Source organism: Pyxicephalus adspersus, chromosome 2 (genome assembly GCF_032062135.1).
Source record: "Pyxicephalus adspersus chromosome 2, UCB_Pads_2.0, whole genome shotgun sequence".
NCBI lineage: Eukaryota > Metazoa > Chordata > Amphibia > Anura > Pyxicephalidae > Pyxicephalus > Pyxicephalus adspersus.
In genome coordinates, this window is record NC_092859.1 from 30,711,047 (window position 1) to 30,726,561 (window position 15,515).

Consider the following 15,515-nt stretch of genomic DNA (forward strand, 5'->3'; position numbering starts at 1 on the left):
TATATATATATATATATATATATATATATATAATGTAGATGGACATATGTACACCACCCCACAAGGCACTGAATTGTTTTTTTATTGATAAATGCAGGAATCAGGAGAGCTCTTAGTGCTGACAAAAACTTTCCGACAAATCTATTTTTCTAGGACTTTATATGGTGTGTAGCAGTCAAAGTATTCTTAGTTGGCATAAAAAAATAAAACAAACAGCACTCCTGGGTGCTACACTACATGAGAGTCTATGCAATATTGGGGAGGGGGTGATTTATAAACTGCCTTGCATGTAATCAAAGATTTTACACCATTAGCTTTTTTTTTTTTTTTTTTTTTTTTATCGTTGATGAGTTACGCCTGAGGAAGTAGAATTTAAGGTTAAAAGGATTTAAAGAAACCTTTTGAGAAAACTATATAAAAAAGTGTTCTATATGTGACTCTGAATAAGGGTTAACTCCAGGGGTAACAGGAACTCAAAGATGAAGTTAGTTTTTATGAATGGCTTTGCTGTAATTCATTCCACAGTTCATTCTTTGGGTCACCATCTCTGCACCAATACCAGACAGAGGATAATACCCACAAATTCCTACAGCCTACTCCCTTTCTCAATTTCCGGTCACCTGAGGGTGTCCTAACTTATGGCCACAGCAGAGACGACTCAATATAGTCAGTGAGTTGAGGTTTGCCAGAAAAGTCAGAACTAATAAGCAGAACAAATATTCCATGCAATGTGTTGGAAAAGGAAAGAACAACTTCAAAAAAGGTGAGAAGTGTCACAGATCGGTTTATGACTGGGTCAGATGGTTCCCTAGAGACCAATAGAAAGATTTCTTCTGGTCATGTGACATTGCCAGACATAATTCTCCATCTATGAAGTATCCACTAAATGATCTATTACTGTGACCTGCACCTCTTAGTGGATTCTTCCCAGTAATGTATAGAGAATTATTTGGTTGTTTGCTAACATCCCATTTCTGCTTCTTTTTGTTGCAACTCATCTTACTCATTGACTACTCAAATTTTTCTATGTGTGGGCCTAATCATTTTATTATTGCACTACAATGTAACTTCCACTCCAACTGGTACCAAGAGGAACCTGAGAAGCATCCAAGACTGTCTCCCCCTTTTCATGTTCTTTGGAGTCTATGTGACAGCGAGAGGGGTCCCTACTTACCCAATTCACATTTAGTACAAATAGGCCTCTGAGTCCCAAAGGCCTTGCACAAATGGTATATCTGTCTGCCCCTGATACTGTATCCAAATTGCTCACACTGTTTTTAATTACAAGTAGCCTAAATAGGCATGTAGTTGCACAGGTTCCCGGACTGGCCTGCTCCCTCAGACTCACCTGTCTGGTCTGTGCTAACAGACCCATTGGATCCAGGGCTGTTTCCCAGATACTGGTACTCTGCCACTCTGAACGAGGTGGAACCGTCATCTGCAATATTCTGAGAGATATCCTGAATGTCCCCTAAGTCTGCAAAGAACTCTTTAGGCAGTGGGCTCCCGAGATCATCATCCTCCAAGGGAGCAATGGAGCAAAACTCCACATCTGTGTCTACCTTGATGGTGGACATGGTAAATTGTGTCTGTAACCATTACACTGTGGCCAAAATGAACACAAAGTTAATATATGAAATTCTGATTTAAAATTATTTCCTTAATCACAAAATATCATTCAATTCCTACAGTATATGGTTAAAACCATGTCAACACCCTTCCACATCAATTCCACTTTATGTTCAGCAATTTCTAGTGGAAGGTTCTGTTACTGGTACAACACACAATGACATTTTACACAATTATGCACCTTCAACAGCTTTGGTGGTTGAACTTGGTGTTAAAGAGTGGCCTCTACAAAGCCGTGACCCCTGCTACAATACAATACGATATAGATACCAGGTATCTACAGTACCTGACCTCACCAATGTTCCCTGAATGAACACAAATTCCTACGGACACGCCAAAATCCTGTATATAGCCTTCCCCGGAAAGGCATCTGTTATAGTCACAAAGGGTTTGGAGAATCAACTCCATTAATAGATTTGCAATTAAATGTCCAACACACACATATAGGTGTTCAGAAACATTTGACTATATTATGAATTTCATATCCAGAAAACTAGAAAAACAATGTTCTGATTTGTGCAACACCAACATAATTCCTGTAGGTTTTGCTGCATGTTACTGCTATTTAATGATGTATTTTAAATCTGAATTCAAATAAATTATGAAGGATTTTAAGTTATTGCAGCTTTGTATTTATTAGTACATCTTTAAATACAGTACTGCATATTATGTAGGCGCTGTAATAAACCTGTTTAATAATAATAATAGTATTCTTATTATTATTATTATTATTATTATTAATAATAATAATAAATGTATTGTTTTAAAAATCAAGCATTGCATGTACCCAACATTTTTCCAGGAAACTTTTCTGTACTCTCATATCTTCCAAGCATTTATTTCTACAAGCCTGTACATTCTGTACAGCGTAACATGTTCTATTATTCCAGTCATTGGTCATACACGGCAGCAGTAGGAGATGTCATGTGAGATGCCAGTAACTCCATTATAGTTAAGTAAACTGGTAGATAACAGTACTCAAGGTCACAGACACCTTGCAACACCAGACCGCAACTCCAGACCGGACTTTCTACATACTGCTATGTGTTTTCAGACATCCCCAGCTCAGCCAAGCCATCAATCTTAGCTTTTGAAAATGCAGCTGTTTCTTAAAACTAAACTCCAAGAAAAAAAGTTAAATCCACAGATGAAATAAATATATAACAACTGCTTTACTTGTCAAAGGTTTACAATTCTGTTTATCCAATCCTGAGATTTATACTCTGCTAGTCTGACTTTTTTCTACTACAAGTTGTTAGCCCTGCTTAGCCTGTGGCTGGACAGTGAAAGAGAAGCAGCAGACTGATTAGCTCATCCCTCACAAAGGCACAATTGTTTGACAGTTACTTATTCTGATTCTTGCAGTCTTAACCTTGTACAGGAACTGCAATAGAATCATGCAAAGAATCTGGATATGTTGTAGGCACCTTATGCTCCTAAGATGTGCTTTATACACTTATTTATGTTTTTACATGCATTTTTATTATTAATATACAGTATTTATATATCACCATCATATTACACAGCGATGTAAGTCCATAGTCGTGTCACTGACTGTCCCTCAAAGGAGCTCACAATCTAATGTCCCTACCATAGTCATATGTGAATAATGTAGTCTAAGGTCAATTGTTAGGGAGAAGCCAATTAACCTAACTGCATGTTTTTTTGGGATGTGGGAGGAAACCGGCGTACCCGGAGGAAACCCACGCAGACACAGGGAGAACCTGCAAACTTCATGCAGATAATGTCCTGGCTGGGGAATCGAACCTGGGACCTAGCGCTGCAAAGGCCGGAGTGCTAACCCGAGCCACCATGCATTACCAGAAATCCTTAAGTTATGTTTAGTTACAAACAGCAAAACTTCAATAGACTGGACATAAACCTGACATGATTGTTGTCCAGTGCAGTTGGTTTAATCAGATCATGCAATCATCAGATGATTTATGCAGAGGTGATTGCACTTGGGGATAATGACCCTTGGACAACCAATCTGGTTGCTACTGTTCCCCAACCCAGCATAAGCCAAGGTATGGAGACACCTGGGTGTACATGCCCACCCTGTACACATTCACACACAGGGAGCTGGGGATACTTATTAATGAAGCAGTCATATGACAAATGTAGGGCCATGTTTGTATGTTTTCATGAGTTTTCACTGCTATCTGTGTTCTTGATAGGAAGGTTTTTGCTCTTTGTTTACCCTGGTGACCGGTTTCAAGACAGAAAGGGATGGAAAATCCATAATAGGTCTGTAGAAATTTCTATTTTTTTCCAAGTATTCCTTTAGTAGAGGAGGTATATGTCAAATCAAACCATAGATATTGTTTCCTTTTCCCCAAATACAAGTTGTCTAGCTATCATTTCAGCTCTCTCTCGCCCAAACACTGACATGAAACAAGCATGCTGATCAGAATTTCTGCATTAAAATTCCTCCTTTCCTAATCTGCATACTTATTCGATTTTGTGTGCACAGAAATTGCACCATCACCGGTCACCCAATGGTTGAACAGAGGAGAATTAGAGAAGATGGTGGCGACAGAAAGCTGCATCATTGGAGGAGGACAATCGCATAGAATGCTATACATACACAATAATGTAAGTGCTCCTCCAGTGCCATCAGCCTGAATTTGCCTGAATTAGTGATACGACTATGGACTTTGTACAGCGCTGTGTAATATGATGGCACTACATAAATACTGTGTAATATTAATAATAATAATTTTAGGTTCGGCTAGAATTTTCAGGAGACCATTGGTAGCCTTCATATTTCCAGCTAAAGTATGCCCAATACCCCAATAATGAACTGCTCTAAATTGCTACCTTTTGCTTTGTTAAATATTCAGTTGAAAATGTTTATATACATCTGATCAAAAAGTACCTGTTGTTCCTGACAGAAAACCAGTGAGCATGTTAGGTCCTGTGCTTTCTGCCTGTGCTGCAGTTATAGGGGTTGAGTTGTTCACATCTAATTTTGTAGTCTACAGAGAACGTCCTCCCTATGTTATGGAGGTATGTAGTCCTGTTGTAGGGTAACAATGCTGTTCCTATATAGATTTAGTACAGTAAGTCATCCAAGGACAGGATGTGTTCTACAAAATAAAGGCAATAAAATCTAAGAAAAGAAAACAAATGGAGCCAACAGATGCAAGCCCTAATAAGCTGAAATATGGCGCCGTACCAAAAGCAATGCAAAAGTGGGCAAAACTTTCACATTAACTGACATTGGTCATTCAAATTGCACATATTGGTAGAGTAAAGCTGCGTACACACGGCAAATTTTTCTCGCCCGATAATCGGTATCGGCCAATTATCGGGCGAAAATCTGCCGTGTGTACAGTCGTTCATGCATCGTGCAGTCTTTTCTCGTTGGAAAGGATCGTGAAAGATCCTTTCCAACGAGAAAAATTGCAGGTGTGTATGCAGCTATACTCTTCATCAGGTGTTTATGTTCACTGCAGGTGAATAACTGATTCCTAGAAGAAGCAAAGTACGGGTCAGGCTGTGAGACAATCACAGAATGTTTATGAAGAGGACACCTAAGACAAGAGCTATGTGCACAGATGGATGAAGAAGTTTTAGGAAATGTAAACCAGCATTAGAGCCAAAATAGGCGGGGGGGGCAATCAACTGCAACCACTGACACAAATTACAGCAAGTAGATAAATTTACTCACTGGGACAGATGAGTTGCAGTCTCTTAGTTTGCTGCACAGCCATACTGTGGTGACAATGCCATACAGATAATGGTGGAAAATTATCAGAAGGCGTGTGCAAAGTGGATACATTACATTGGTCAGTTGATTTGAAGGAGGATTTGTTCTGATCTGCTGGAAGCATTTGAAGCCAATCCAGAGACCTTTTTTGGATCTGGTGAAGGGATGAAACGTGGACATAACTTTATGATCCAAAAAGAAAAATCAGTCCAAGGATTGGCATCATACTACTTAGTTAGGCTCTAAGAGCCATTGATGACAAGGGGTCATTCTCCTTGATATTCTGGAACATGGCCTTACCATTACCAGAGTGCAGTACATTTGACAAACTTAGAAACACCATTAGGAGGAAAAAACGGAACAAGAATCTGAAAATAATCCACATTCACTATGACAATGCATGACCACAATCTTTGCCAACAAATCCGGTAGTCAGCAAATTTGTCTGGACCATAGTCCCCTGTGCAGCCCACATCTAAAGTCCTCTGACCTCCACCTGTACCTCCCAATAAAAGAAAAATAATCTGATGACACAGGCAGGTGAAAGTGGTCGGCAGAAACTTTGTGAATGGGGCCAATACATCGCTTGTGATGGAGAATGTGTTGAATAATACGTCCGTGTAAAAGAAGAACTATTACACTCTCCTCCTCTGTCACTGTCTGTATTAGTCTGTCATTTGTAACCCCTATTTAATGTACAGCGCTGCATAATATGTTGATGCTATATAAATCCTATTTAATAATGTAAAATAATAATAATAATAATAATAACAGCATGTGCCATATGATCAGCCTATGTCAGTTAATAAAACAAACTGCCCACTTTTGCACAGCTTGCAGTACAGTCCTCTTATATTACATTTTGTTCCTGGACTTAGATAATGCTTTAATTGAAAACATTTTCCTCTAAAATGTATGGTAACAATGTAAAAGAAAATGTGCTTACCCCTCTTATATTCTGCTGACCATGGGAAACCAGTATTGAGGTACTCACTCAAAAACATTCCATTTCTGGCCGGACAAAGAAAAAAAAAAGATAGTCCTCTGCAAAGAAGACAAAAGAAAAAGTTAAGAAATGATACAATAGATAAAATTCCTAAACAATGACATATGACAGGGGAGAAGTTAGGAGTCAGCAGCAAGTAAGGCAATTCATGATTGTCCAGGTTCTCTTCTCTCTCTCCATGCCAGTGCGATTAGCAGAAGGTAATGGATTAATCATTACAACTACACTTCAAATCATTAACCTGCTAACCAGTTCACAGAATGCTTCCTAATTCATTGTAACACACAGACTTATGGCTATATCCTGTGCTTTGTGATTTATGTGCTGGGGCATATTTTAGGTGCACATTTATTTCTTAATAAAAACTAAAGAGCACCTGTTTTTTAGTATTATACCACTGAAAAAGTAAAACTCCAAAACAATATAAAATAAAACACCAGTCAATAACGCTACGTATTCTATAAAATCATTAAATGTAAATTTAAGAGCAAACAGTACAAATACATGAATGGAACTTGTAAATTACCCTTCTATAGTCCCCTCTACAGCAGTATTTAGATTAATAGAGAAAGGGGCAAAAAAAGGAGCCAATCAGAGGTCGTGAGCACCTATTAAGGGTGACCTAATCAATGTACTGCTGCTCCTACATTGTCAAATCAGAAGTTGGGAGTGGGGGAGGTGAAGAGGTGACCTAGCTGTGTTGTGTAACTGCAGCAGAGAAATATCAGGGCTGAACAAACAGAAGTCCAAATCCTTTGGCAGGTAAAACAGCTCCAATACATATATTTCAGCATACTATTCACTATTTTATGATTTGCCTGGAATTCAGCTTTAACATGATGTCACACTTTACATTTTGAAAGTATAACAAATGAATAATGAAAGACATTATTCGAAAACTTAACAGACAGAAACCAAAATTGAACTCATAATGAAGTTGTTTAAAGCCCATATGGTAAATATAGTCGGGAGATAAAAATAAATAGCATGAAATGAAGGCGCATAGGCAGAATATTTTGGAAAACCCTCCTTATGACCTGAAATAGCTTTAGTAACATTTGGAAACCCCTTTAAATTCCATACTCACTTATACAAAGTCACTGTCTGGAAATAGTTCTGAGTAACACCAGCTGATTGCTCTATTCTTCTTCTTTCCCTGTAAACTCATTGACCCTTTTTTAGGCTTCCTGTTTTGTAGAACAAACTCAGACTGAATATAAATTGCTTTCTGTCCCAGCAAAATGAAGAGCTCTATCGTAATGGAGAAATATCCTAATGCTGGTATATCCATTACTGATTTAATTATATAGCTTAATTATATAGCTGATTTCTAATTCTTTTTGGCAGAGTCATGTTTTTTTCATACTGGACGCAGTGTGGGGGTTAGTATTTCTGTCGGGTTTGTCTTGACCATTATTAAATAGGCTGTATCACTGCAAAGAGCCCCATTACCCATATTACACTCAACTAAGCCACCTCTAGGTATGTGGAAACATTGGGCCCAATTTAATAAAGCTCTCCATGGCTGAGGATATAATTTCATCAGTGAAGTAGTTGGGTGATTCAGCAAACCTGGAAAAGATTTTCTAAAAGTTATTTGCAATTTGTTGCAAATGTTTTAAATCCCGTACCAAATCCATTCCAGGTTTGCTGGATCACTGGATGTTGAAAGCGTATCCTCTCCAGCCTAGAAGAGCTTAAATGTTGGATGTTAGTGTTGGATGTGGAGGATCAAACAATGATGAGGAAGCACTAGTAAGGTGATTATGGGGGTGTGTTTGGGGGGGGGGGGAGTCATTGCACTCCAAGGTGGTCTCTTTAAGACGTACAAGCTTTAGATGCAACAGTCAAAAAATGACAAGACCTGCCCTGATTTATTTTTGGTAAAACCATTCATATTATGCCCCACTCTTTATTATTATTTACTAAGTCTTCCTAAAGCAGAATTCAAGGTAAAATTTCCTCTCTGCTATAAAAGATTTGACACAATAATAATACTAATAAAAAAATAGACAGTAGGACATAAGCTTCTAATTGATCATTGAACAAGCCAGGAAAACTCTGCCTGCCAGATGAACTTATAGTTTGCTTTTCTCATCACATATACGGCTCACCCTATGAACAGAGTAAAATATAAACCGTGCATATTGGCAGCCACTTGTATTAACTGTAAATAATAATAAGTCACACTTTGGACAAAGTCAGTTAGGGCAACTATATGGGCATAAGCAGGTAGGAGACAGGTTTTCATTGTATATTATACCAGACGTAAGGTAAAATATTTCTGCTTATCCTGAAAGCTCTCTGCCATTTAGTTCTTCATCATTAACAAACTCTAGGCAGACTCACTACTAAATATTACAAAATATTTGTTACAAAAGGTGAAAGGTAACTTATCATAGAAACGTAAAAGTAAATGATGACATAGTATGCTATGTGTACAATTATTACACAACAGCTGTGAAATCGGTGTAGTGCTGTCCAGGTTTACGGACACAATGTTGGCCATTGCACTCCATGCATAAAGATATGGATGTAGGACAAGGACATAGTCTAATCAATGCTGCATTTGTGGTCATGTAGATTTATAACATATATAAAAATTGCACTGCAATACTTATTAATAATATGGAAGGGTTAGGCCTTATCCCTATAGCGCTTTGCTCCCTGCAGGGGTGACAGTAGTCAGCATTACAGAAAGAAATGGGAAGGATTCTGGGTGCCATTTATTCAATCAGATGGGGCCTGTGCAGGACTACAAGGAGTAGTGTCTGCAGGGGAGGGTGATGGATGGCAGGTCATAACAACAGTTTGGTTTTAAAGTTGAACTTTGTAGCTTCAGGCTCCAGTTTTGTATCTGAAATGTTTACTCTGATTTACCTGCTTGCTGGGAGCTTCTTGATGTGCTTTAGAATTTTAAGAAATGCAGATAGAGCCAGTCTCATCCTATTTAATGTACAACCCTGCGTAATATGTTGGCGCTATATAAATCCTGTTTATTACTAATAATAATAACGATAATTATAATTTCCTTGCTGGAGGACGTCCAGCGTTATCATGCTCTTTACTTCCCAGGCAAACCCTGATCCAACCATTTCACTAATTAGATCAGCTGTTCTCAGCCAGGGTTTCCTGAAACCTCAAGGTTCCTTCAGAGGTAGGCAAGGGTTCCTTTAGTTGTGGCTGATTGTCCTACCATATGATGGTGCCCGCATTGTATGCACTGTGAGCCCACGTGGAAGGACTACAAGCAGGACCTCAATGATCTTTTAACCCGTCTATAAATATAGAATGTGGACCACCATGATAAGATGGGCACTCTTCACATTAACCATCAATGTCAATAGCATTTTTCCAATTACCTTATTTTACCAGGGGTTCACTAAGACCTGAATGTTTAAGGGTGCCTCTGGAGTAAAATGTGTGAAAAACGCTACCTTAGATCTGTGAATTCTGGAAGTTGTGATAATAATGATAAAAGAGAGATATCTATTTCTGTGCCTCCCAATGAACCTTGCTTGAATGTCCTCTGTTATTTATTTTTACCTTAGTCATTTATTTTGCTTACTCCAATATAAATCTCAGCTTCAGATTAATCTTTTTTAATGTATTTATTTTTGGATAACGCAGACTAGAATGAGAACCTTGATCATGTAGCTTTGTCAGCATTTAGTAAATTCTTGTGCCTGTGAAATTCTTGCTCACAAATGTCTCCTGTAGATCAGCTTCTGCTGAAACCCTCTCACCCCATAAATTGTAACAATGTTGCAGTCTAATCTATAGGAGAAAGGAGACCATGGAAACTTTTCTTCCTGTATGCAGCAAACTGATGGCATCAACCCAGTCTAGACAATGTCACTGAACTGAAGCTTAAAGATGGCTTCTTTGGTAAAGAAGTTTCTATCTCTTGCAGGAATGTATTCGTGCAGATATGTAAAATGAATGAAAGGTCCATTTTAAGAAACCAGAGACAGATGAACAGCTACCTAAATCCTACCTAGGGATACAATTTGTTTATCTCAAGGGACATAAACTTTAATGTCCTCTAATTCCACAATAAGCTCAGATATGCTGACTGTGCTTCTTGAAAAGGCTTTGCACTAATCCATGTCCTATTTTTTCCCAATGCAAACCAGATGCCAGCATTGCCACATGCCTATATTCTGGGATATGATGGCTGCCATTAGTGATCCCTCTGCCCACCTTTGCTTTGTGAATCAATGACCTGGAACAAGTATGCAGATCAGGAGCAAAATCACCTGGCTGTGTAACTGAGTATTATATTTAGATATCAGTCACCCTTAGATGCCAAACGTGGATGAAGACCAGGGGTGTAGTGGGGCGGGCATGGAATGCCCTCACTTTTTTCAGTAATGAGGCGTTTACATAACAATGATGTGCATGCGGGCTCACCATGGATAGTACTGTGCCCCCTCTGCTTTTTTTTTACAACTACACCCCAGATGACAAGTGTCATCCATTGTGTCATGTGATTATATTAGTAAAATCTAGAACCAGCTATTGGAGCAAGAATAAAACAGGTCTGATCGAAGGATCTAGGTCTGTTTGTGGGGAACACATCAGTAAGGATGGAGTCTTTGTAGGATGGTATACCTTGCCCTTTGTGGAATAAAGTTCCCAGCTTTCCTGGCACAATGGCATTTTATTATAAGGCAGCAGGGATCAGGGCCCCCCAAAAGACACAAAAACATAATTTTGAGACATTTGCCTAGGGTCCACTGATCCACTTGTCCAATCCTGGCTGGAGGGAGGACAGCCTGGCCATATGACTTTGACTGGTCTCTCCTCCAGTCACAAAGATTGAGTAGAGAGAATTTTTTTGGCTCTGCTGCCTGCACACTGTGGCATGATTTTTATAAATAGGGCATGTCATGATATGCACATAAAGTATGGATAGCAATGTCAATGAGCCCCTCTGTATACGACCGTCCCGGCGGATCTGATTGGGCAACGATTGTTCACAATCTATTGTGTGTACAGTAGTTCAGTGATCGTGGATAGGTCTGCAATACACTCTCTCCTTTACATGTCACTTCCTGCATCGTTCAAACGATCGTATCTAGCGTGTGTACACTATTGGTGGCTTTTATTTAAACGATCATATCGTTACAGCATGTACAGAATTGTGCACAATACGATTGTTCAAAATAACCATGCAAAAATGTTGATCTGTCGTTAGTTTTTTTTTTTTCTAACGACAATTATTGCGTGTCTGTACCTAGCTTAAGCCACAAATGTCCAGAGGTGGACCAACGTGTGAAACAAAATAAATATCTCAAAATGGCCTCGTAGTGCCCCTCTGACAACCTGCTCTAGAAACAGGCCAGCAAGTTTCGGTATGGGTAATGCAGCCCCGTGTGTTTTGTATACATGATCTGCTAAACAGATAGGAATTTTTGACAGTACCAGTGCACTACGTGACAGGGCGGCTGTACGAGGCTGCAGACAAAACCCGCTGCCCTCTCTCACCTGTATAAATAACAGCTTATTCAGCCCAGGGCCCCCAGAAGAGAAAGACAGACTGAAACCATTAAGAAGTCACTTTTCATGCTATTCAGGATTTTTCAAAGCCTTGCTAGTAAATGGTGGTTTAATGTGATGTTATTATACAAATGTGTCAAATACCCCAGGCTACACAAAAGCTTTTCTGATGGAAGAGCCTATTAGAGCCCTGAATGATCTGTTATACATTTGTCTAAAGCTACGTACACACTTCCAATTATTATCGTCGGAAAACGAACGACGAACGTTCCTGCACGATATATACGAACGATCGTATAGCACCGATCCTGCACATAGAGATAACGACACGATCGTTCATAGATATTGTACCCACAATAGATACGATCGTTTGAGCGATAGAGGAACTATGTGCACGACAGGAAAGTGAACGGACGTTCGTTCATCACGCATGCTCTGAACATGGACGATCAACGAACGACCGTACACACGAACGATGTTCAACGATCGTCGTCCAATCCGATCCGCCGGTCCGGTCGTTCGTTTCCAACAATTTTCCTCGTTCGTCGGCGTCGTTGGTTACTTTTTTACGAACGATTTTTTGCCCAATCGATCGTTCGTCGTTCGATTGGAACGATAAAAATTGGAAGTGTGTACGCACCTTTAGTTTGGGAAGCTGAGAGGGCTGTTAATATGCAAATCCGCTGATCTAAACAAGAGGCCGAAAATATTGTGATGTCTGCGCCTTTCCTGGACATTGGGATCAGGATGACTGGGAATTAGGAGGATGAAAGTATCCACCCCATCCCCACCGCTCACAGCTATAAGTGAATCAATCTGATCCTATTTTATTCTCAGTTATACTTCTCTTTACCATTATGCATGGACCTCTAATACAAAAATAGATTTTTAATAAAGTTTTTATTATTCCAGTATCAAATTGGAATGGCGAGGAAAAGCAGCAAACTTATCAGTGGGTGAGTGGCTGTTCATGCCCTTTAGGGGCAAAATGGCACATTACTAGGAAGTTTATGTCAACTCAAAATCTATTATGCAGAACATTTGGCATGATGTCTCACTCCGAACCTCCATGGTGGTAATTTAGGGAAATTAACGTAAAACTTGTTATCCCCAAATGTTGCTCAAAGTAAAAATTTTTGGGATCAATTTCCTGTCTCAAGTTACCTTCAAAAACATCAGGATGGCAAATGATATTCAGGACTGCTGAGTAAGAAAATGCAAACCCACAGCTCTGCTCTGAGCGCTTCCGGGTTAACAGCTGTAAAATTCTGGACCCCCCCAGCCAGAATGTAAACAAATGGAGTACTGAAACTGTGCTCAGTTTGTTTGCAGGCTATGCAGGGGAGACATCAATGTTCTAATAGACTCCTAAAATCTCCAGAAAGAGTACCTGTCAGTCCTTTTGTAATAGTAAAAAAACAAGGAATTGAACCAACTAATCAACCAAACAACCAATTAAACCAAAAAAGTAGATTTGATTTTTTTGATGATTTTTTTATATATGCTATTACAAAAAAAACAAAGGAAGTGACCCACCAAACTGCCCCTACATACATAAGAAACATATACATACATAAACAACAATTGAATTACACATATTAGGTATTGCTGTGCATGCTGAATCATTTTATGGCCATTATTTACTAAAATGATTTGCTGTAAATGTTCTTAAAGCGTTGCCTCTGGACAGTTTTGAGTTTTTTGCTGCCTCGTTTGTTGTTTCTCTTGCAATTTTAAAATGTATTTGGTATTGGTTTGGCAAAATGTATCTGGTATTTATTTACTCCACACAGTCTCGTGTTTTGCAAAAAAAAAAAAAAAGGGTTCATAAAACAGTTGCGCAAATATTGTGCAATATACAAACAATATTAATGTTTTGTCGATTTACCTAAGCTTTAGACCTAAAATTACCATCTGTTGGGGAAAAGAACTTTTTGCAGCATGTTGGCTCAGAGGTTAGCACTCTGGCCTTTGCAGTGCTTGGTCCCAGGTTTGAATCTCGGCCAGGTCACTATCTGCATGGAGTTTGCAGGTTCTCCCCGTGTTTAAGTTGGTTTCCTCCAACATTCTAAAAACATGGAGTTAGGTTAATTGGCTTCTCCCCAGAAATGACCTCAGAAAAGGTTAATGACATATGACAATGGTGGGGACATTAGATTGTGAGCCCCTTTGAGGGACAGTTGGGGACATGACTATGAATTTTGTAAAGTGCTGTGTAATATGATGGTGCTATATAAATACTGTGTGATAATAATATTAATTCTAAGGGGGTTAAGCAAATCATTTTTGTTATTCACTCTTTGTTAGTTACTTTCCAATGAAATCATTCCAATGACTGCACAGTAAGGGTTGCAGTTAGGCAACTGAATGGGCAACTACAGCAAATGAAAGAGCTTTACTGCTCTTTGTACCATCCAACGTGCAGGGGTAATTATTACATAGAATTTTTTTTTATTTATTTTATTTTTTAACCTTTGCACAGTCAGTCTGGGGTAGCTGCCTTAAGCTGCGTACACACTTGCAATTTTTGTCGTTGGAAAGGATCTTTCACGATCCTTTCCAACGACAAGGGGCTGCAAGATGCATGAACGATGCTGTACATACAGCACCGTTCATGCTCTATGGAGAGGGGAGGGGGGAGAGCGACGGAGCGGCACCCTGCTGCGCGCTCTCCCCTTCCCTTTCATTAGGATCGGCTGTCGTCCATCGTCCGTGGATCCGGCAGGTCGGTCGTCCGGACGATGGACGACACCGACTGTACACACGGAAGATTTTCGCCCGATAATTGGCCGATGCCGATTATCGGGCGATAAAAATCTGCCGTGTGTACGTAGCTTTAGAAACCAAATGTCATGGGATTGCTAACATTTCAAGTGATTTCTTTTTTTGTCAGTAAACCATACAGACCCTATTTCAGCTTTTGTCTGATTTGGGAAACATTTCTCCAAGGTATTTGTGATCTGGTGAAGTTCTGGTTGGAAGTTTCACAAAGTAATTGTGGTTATCCCAAATAAAGGATTTGTTGTTAATATTAAGAAGTAAACGTAATTTTCCCGCCAGAAAGTTTCCAGTACTTCGTTCCCCAGTCCGCACTTTGCTACAACCTCTACCAGAATCTTCTCATGTGACCAGGCATGTGTTGGAAGCCTGGTACCCCACCACTGTATGTGTAGTCCATTCTAATGTCACTAATGTGTCTTAAAGTGACACAAAGGCTGGCAAATTAAATCACGAAACATGGCTGGTACACAGGAATCTGACACAATGCAAAATACTGAAGAATCTGCTGGAAACCATAGGTTTAAGGATAGCAAACAGCCCACCAGAGATTAATAATATTATCCAGTATTTTTATAGCGCCGACATATTACGCATTGCTGTACAAAGCCCATAGTCATGTCACTAGCTGTCCCTCAAAGGGGATCACAATCTAATGTCCCTACCATAGTCATTTGTCTTTAATACAGTCTAAGGTAATTTTTTGGAGGAAGCCAATTAACCTAACTGCATGTTTTTGGAATGTGGTAGGAAACCGGAGTACCTGGAGGAAACCCACACAACCATGGGAAGAACCTGCAAACTCCATGCAGATAATGTCCTGGTTGAGATTCCAACCTCGGTCCTAGCACTGCAAAGACCATGGAGTTATTTAGTATTCTTTAGCTA

At 39.4% G+C, this 15,515-nt stretch overlaps 1 protein-coding gene across 1 annotated transcript in view; it reads right to left on the reverse strand.

Annotated features, from left to right (window-relative positions):
• Positions 1-15,515, reverse strand: part of PPARA (peroxisome proliferator activated receptor alpha) — a gene marked incomplete in the record, with an annotated part of 43,335 nt that overhangs the window by 9,195 nt on the left and 18,625 nt on the right. Inside the window, 2 exon segments of the mRNA XM_072400261.1 lie at positions 1,349-1,603; positions 6,288-6,385. Of these exon segments, the coding sequence (XP_072256362.1) occupies positions 1,349-1,577 (229 nt within the window).